The 6,650-nt window shown below is 36.8% G+C and overlaps 2 protein-coding genes across 2 annotated transcripts; one reads left to right on the forward strand and one right to left on the reverse strand.

Annotated features, from left to right (window-relative positions):
* Positions 1-1,280: 1,280 nt before the first annotated feature.
* Positions 1,281-2,179, forward strand: mRpL17 (mitochondrial ribosomal protein L17). Its single transcript, XM_067788749.1, has 2 exons — positions 1,281-1,581; positions 1,637-2,179. Exons 1-2 carry the CDS (start codon positions 1,387-1,389, stop codon positions 2,051-2,053), a joined length of 612 nt encoding a protein of 203 aa, XP_067644850.1. The 5' UTR covers positions 1,281-1,386; the 3' UTR covers positions 2,054-2,179.
* A 317-nt stretch (positions 2,180-2,496) lies between these two features.
* Positions 2,497-4,881, reverse strand: LOC137252704 (uncharacterized). Its single transcript, XM_067788748.1, has 4 exons — positions 4,555-4,881; positions 3,673-4,479; positions 2,952-3,621; positions 2,497-2,885 (listed from the first exon to the last, which is right to left on the reverse strand). Exons 1-4 carry the CDS (start codon positions 4,747-4,749, stop codon positions 2,584-2,586), a joined length of 1,974 nt encoding a protein of 657 aa, XP_067644849.1. The 5' UTR covers positions 4,750-4,881; the 3' UTR covers positions 2,497-2,583.
* Positions 4,882-6,650: the final 1,769 nt, after the last annotated feature.

The raw sequence follows: 6,650 nt of genomic DNA on the forward strand, positions 1-6,650 counted from the left end.
ATCGCGATTAGAACAAGTTGTACATTCTAGGCCATCCCTCTCCCCAACCCCTACTTCCATGAGGAACCTCCACCTACGCTTCCCAAGACAGTCGGTCCTATGTACCGGAGCGACTCGGAATTTTTCCCGACCAAGGACTGTCATTTCAGTGTAACCCCATTTAATTTGTTGCGTCCCTCCCACAAATTGTAATCCTCCCAGCAGCTCCTTGCAGCGCAGCGGGACTGCTCCATATTCTCTTGAACTTCTACAACAACAACAACAACCACCTCTACGTGGTTATGACAAATTTTGGATAAATGCTCGTCCGCCTCCGCTACCTCTTGCGCGATATTTTTTATTAATGTTATGTCCAGAACAAGTATAAGAAGCCAAATTAACGGTAAACTTCGTCTCTTTTATCGCAGCTATGTGGCGGCCACCGTGGTGTGATGGTAGCGTGCTCCGCCTATCACACCGTATGCACTGGGTTCAACTCCCGGGCAAAGCAACATCAAAATTTTAGAAATAAGATTTTTCAATTAGAAGAAAATTTATCTAAGCGGGGTCGCCCCTCGGCAGTGTCTGGCAAGCGCTCCGATTGTATTTCTGCCATGAAAAGCTCTCAGTGAAAACTCATCTGCCTTGCAGATGCCGTTCGGAGTCGGCATAAAACATGTAGGTCCCGTCCGGCCAATTTGTAGGGAAAAATCAAGAGGAGCACGACGCAAATTGGAAGAGAAGCTCGGCCTTAGATCTCTTCGGAGGTTATCGCGCCTTACATTTATTTTATTTTTTATGTGGATGTTATGTTGCTTCATGAGAGCACTTTGAGAAAAACCGGCATACAAGAATTCAATCCAGCAAACCAATATATCAATGTCTAGTAAGTTATACTATCCAGGTTTGACCGCAGATAATCGCGCCTCTTCTTTCTACATAAATCACATACAGAAGATTGCGCATTCATGAGTTCAAAATTGCTTCGTTCTGCGCATCTACGTCACAGTTGAATGCTTGATCGAATGAAAGAAATATAGAAAAAAAGCAAGAGCTAAAGGAAAATGACTTGAAAATTGCCCATAAAAACCAACTTATCTTTTGTTTACGTGCGCAATCTTCTGTGCGTGTTTTGTGTTCTTTCTATAAGGAATCGACTACCATTTTTCATCACAGATAAACGCACCTCTTATTTCTATAAGGATTCGACTACTACTTTTTATCGACATACAACTTTGTAAAACATCTCACATCTCTAAATTAATCTATTACAATTACCTTCAAAAACAGCTGATGGCAATTGGCTTGACTGCGCCACCACATTGCAATATTTACGTAAATTCGAAGTTTCTTCCGGCATTTAATGTTTTTGGGAATAATCAATTTTTCTGAAATAAATACAGTAGAATGAATCAAGCTGATGTAAGTAAACTGATGTCTCAGATGCGTATTGCAGTGCAGCGACCTCGGAAACTTAAAAATATTGATGGGCCCGAGGGTCGTTTAAGGAAATTGCGTAAAACTGTGACTGCATTGTTCAAACATGAACGCATTGAATTGTACTATAATCGAGCAGATGAAGCGCGTGGATATGCAGAACTGGTATGTATATAAGTCAAGTATAAATAACGCAATATTTTATGTACTACTATTTTAGCTCATATCGAATGCTATGCGTTACGGCGATCGACATAAAGCCACAATGGAACTGGCTGACTATTGGTTGCTGGAAAAACAATTAGTGCATAAACTTTTTAAGGTGTTAGTGCCACGTTTCGAAAGCAGTAATCTTTCATACACCCGTATATATAAAGCACCACGAGATTATCCTGGCATGTATTATAAAAAATCAGTGCTTGAATTGCGAGGCAATCCATATCCACCATTACTACCTGATTATTCCAACAATCGTAACTTGATACACAATGTATTGCTAGACGAAGCACGAAAAGATTATCGACGTGAACGCCTAGCAGAACTAGCAGACAAAATAGCGAAAGAATCTGCTGAAAATACCAAAGATATTGTCTGTGCTGCTGAAGTGAACATCCTTGAAAAAGTAGAGAAAAATTAAAAGTGATATTAAAGATTGCAATAATTTTTACGGAATATTGCGTTTGATTGTTAAAATAATGAAAGTGTTAAGTTATTAGTTTTAAGCTAAGCGATTAAATGTTCTTGATTATAAACCACTGAAGAATTAGCTTGAAAATAAGCTAAAAATTGAAGTTAAACTCATACATGTTAAATTGCAATTAGAATTAGTAATTGATGCAATTGGTTTATATTCTCTAATTCATTAAAGAATTAGAAATAGTTAAACTAATTCCCATTGGATAATTGAAATTGTTATTCTAATGGTAAATCTAATTGCAATTAGTTGCCATCAACAAAAAAAAATTGGGTTACCTTTACAATTAGAAATGTAATTGACTTCTGCTAATGCAATTCGATATTCAATTAGCTCGAATTAGAATCAATTATTTTCATATTTTAAAAACAAAAAAAACTAAAATATTCATATTATGAATTTCACACACATATTTATTACTTATATACATATATTACATACATGTAGACATATTTAACGTACGTACTAACTGTTTAATAACTACAACGACCGGGTATGTTCGCTTTCAGCAATACGAGCTTTTCAAAAGAAAAGTCCGTTAAGCGACCCCACCTTGGACTATTAATAATGCCCGCAAAGGAAAATAGTCGCTCCACAGGGCCTGAAGACGTAAGCGGTGTGTTGCAAAACAGTGATATTTCCTGTAATATAGGATATTTGCACCATATATTTGAAGTTTTATCAGTATCATTCAAATATTGATGCATCATATTCGAAATCAAATGCATGCTTTCAGCCTCCTCTGTCAATTTTGACAATGAAGCCGTACTTTCTTCTGCAAAAATGTAATCTGATTTACTAAAAATAACATATATGTATGTGTCACTTATACAGAACTTACCACCATCACTGAAATCATAAAACGTCGATTCAGTATACGAACCCTCACATTTATGATTTTCGTTTCTTGCAGGAAGGTTCTGCTTGATTGCGTAATCAGTGATGATACGAATAACCCTTTCTGTTATTCGATCATATGTAAATTGCGGCGATGTTTTTTGTAAGATTTTCAGCCAGCTCAACTTTACGTTTGGAGTCAGTGCAGCTGCAGCTAGCGCCAAATCTGCCTCCTCATTTAATTCAAAGAGCTCTCGGAATCGTTGTCTTAATTGCTTTTCCAGGTCTAATGCAATTCTAGAGAATGGATGCTCGATTTTCTGCTGGATTTTTATCAATTTATTGCTCAGAGTCATAATTGTAGGCAAAAGGCAACCATATCCAACACTCTGTTCGCCTTGCATGAAGTCCAGACTCTGAGCAATAGGCGCCACAATCAGATTGTATGTATCCAAATATGATAGTTCACAGGATGTAAACCGCGGCAGGCTCAATTTATCGCACAACTCATCCAGTTTCGGCCTGTGCTGGAGAAGTCGAACAACGGCATCGTATAGCGAGTTCCACCTCGTCACAACCGGCACAACGAGGCATCCACCTAAAATTTCCTGTATCACTTCTGAACTTTTTGGCCATTTGCATTTTTTCCACAAATTATCGCATTTTTTGAACACCTAAATAAATTATTTTCTATTATAAAATATATTAACTAAAACATTTCTTACCATATTGTTCCGCTTAAATAGGGATTCATCGGCTTTCAAAATCTTTATTAAATCAGACGTAACCAGAAGACTTAATGTATGGCTAGAGCACCTTTGGTGTTTAGGGAGGCAAATCTCGTTTTGGAATTCTGGCATATCATGGCCGTCGTCGTCTTCCATCTCAGGGGCATTATCAATTCCATACTCTTTAAAAGCTTTGACAAAGTTTGACCCGTTGTCAGTTACGGATAGAACAATTGTTTTTCTATCTAAGCCGTAATAAGTATTTATGTCGGTCATGATTTGCCCAATTTTTTCCGCAGAGCGAACTCCAAACATCCTTTTGCACGCCAAAGCAGCTGATTTCCTCTTAAAATCTTTATCAAGCCAATGACAGGTGTATCCGAAAAAGCTTCTGTGATTTCCTGACCAAATATCCGCCGTTGTGCAGACATGTTTCGCTGTGGCTAGTTCGGCTTTCACACTTTCTTCCAAGCGTTTGTGATGCTCTTCTAATTTTTTCATTGCCGTCTGTCTACTCATTAACTTAAGGCCAATACCCTCAAGTAAGTTGATGAATGGCTGCCTTTCAATCAGGGAAAGCGGCAATCCTGAATCCACTAGAAATTCAATAAGTTTCTTATCGAAATTTGATTGAATACTCAAGTTTTGCTTGTTAGATTTCTTCGTAAGATATTCGTTATAAATTTCAGGATGCCGCACTCTGAGATGGCTGATAAAATTTGAAGAGACTCCCATAAAACCGCAAATCACCTTGTTGCAAGCACCGCACTTTCCGACTATTTTATCTTTTTTATTTTCTGAAATCTGATACATGGTTTTTATACTTTAACAACACAACAAGGAGTTTCGATGTATAGTTTTGTAATGAAACTTTCATACCTTCTTAACTTCAATATAAAAATTCGATGTGAAAATTATATTGTCAACATTTTTTTCCATACTCCTCTTCACAAATTGTTCACCATCTCTATTGAACACCTTCCTTTTCTTCGATTCTTTCGAAGGCGTGTATGTAACATCAAAATCCTCATCATCACCAGAAAATTCAATTGCAAATGATATTTCTTCCGGCATTGCGACAAATAAATATGTTTTAACTTAACAAAAATACCAGTTTCATTTACAATATTAAACAATGCAAACACTTGAAACAAATTGCAAATCACGTTTATTTATTTACATTTCACACAATAGGAGGATTCATGTAACCGTATAAATGCCTTATAAAGTGTGTAAACGTATAAATTTATCTAGTGCGTAAACGAGCTGTCAAATTTTGTATAAAAAATCATTTACACAATTTGTATAAATTTACGCGCACATTGTGTAAACGCGGTAAACTCAAAGGAATGCAACCTTGCAGACATTACAGCGGCATTTTCATCAGAAATCTCCAACATCAGCAAGTAAAGGCATTTTAGTTTTGATTTTTCACTTAATCTTGGCATTTTTTAATTTGTATAACAATCAAAAAACTTTTGTTTGGCAATAATACAGCTGATAAACAATCAAGTTTATCAAGAATATTACTAGGTGCGTTCATATAACCCCGTGTGTAAATGGATATAATTTTACACCTTATAAGTTTATATGCTTTCATGAATGCCCCTAATAACACAGTGTTGTATTTATTAAACAGTTAGTACGTACGTTAAATATGTCTGCATGTATGTAAATATATGTACATAAGTAATAAATATGTGTGTGAAATTCATATTATGAATATTTTAGTTTTTTTGTTTTTGAAAATATGAAAATAATTGATTCTAATTGGAGCTAATTGAATATCTAATTGCATTAGCAGAAGTCAATTACATTTCTAATTGTAAAGGTAACCCAATTTTTTTTGCTAATGGCAACTAATTGCAATAAGATTTACTATTAGAATAAAAATTTCAATTATCCAATGGGAATTATTTTAACTATTTCTAATTCTTTAATGAATTAGAGAATTTCGCAAATGAAGGTTAATTAGCAATCATTAGCATTATCTAATCATTCCTTAACATCTATAGTTAAACTGTAAGTACATTTCTTTCAATTGTGCCGAGGAGACAGTTTGTATGACATGTTGCTGTGAAAAAGATTTGTTTCCGGTAAACACAACGAAAGCATTTCCCTGTACCGGGGCTAGGCTCAACACCTTTTCGAAGCAGTGGGGTACGGAGTAGGATCCGCTAAAAGGATGACAGGAGGGACGCAGCAAATTAAATAGGGTTACACAGAAATGACAGTTTTAGTCGGGAAATTCCTGAGTCGTTCTGGTACTTAGAACCGGCTGTTGTGGGAGGCGTGAAATTGGAATGGGGAACCAACGTCTCTAACACACTTATTTCTTTCATCCTAACATGTTCAAACTGCAAGTTTCCTCGGACTCCCGTTATAGGTTATTCGTTCAAATTTCACTGCACCTATTGGACGCGAATCAGTGCTACAACAACAGCAAGTTGTGTGATTTTCGATTATGCGGATCGTTATCATTCAAGGTTATTTGGCCATTTCATAGCATTTCCTGCTTCGTGATAATTTCTCCATTCGGTAGCTTCGAGGGAGATCTAGCCAAGCCCTTGTGTAGCGTAACCCCCCCCCCCCCCCCCCTCCAAGGGGTTACTAGCGCAGTTTATAGCTTTTCCAAACCAATTGTCAACCTCAACTACCCGTGGAAAATCCTGTTTATTAAGCAGGCGCTACTTGGGTTTTGGATAATCGAGAAAGTTTAACGTGGTCAGATCAAAATGTGCCCGAGGTAGTCAGTGCGTTTTTCTGAAAAGTACCATCAACGTCCATAAAACTTTCCAAAACCTTCGAAGAGTGCCATTATTGCAACAAAAATAGTTTATGAATAAGTTCTCCTTCCATCTTTATCTACCGATTCAAAGAAGGCTTCTCCCTTCCTTTGGTACCAAACACGGGTGTCCATAAGAATATTGTCTGCGCTAGAGCTTGTGCATCAATTCGCATAATATGACCCAGCC

The sequence above is a fragment of the Eurosta solidaginis genome, chromosome 5 (genome assembly GCF_040869045.1).
Source record: "Eurosta solidaginis isolate ZX-2024a chromosome 5, ASM4086904v1, whole genome shotgun sequence".
NCBI lineage: Eukaryota > Metazoa > Arthropoda > Insecta > Diptera > Tephritidae > Eurosta > Eurosta solidaginis.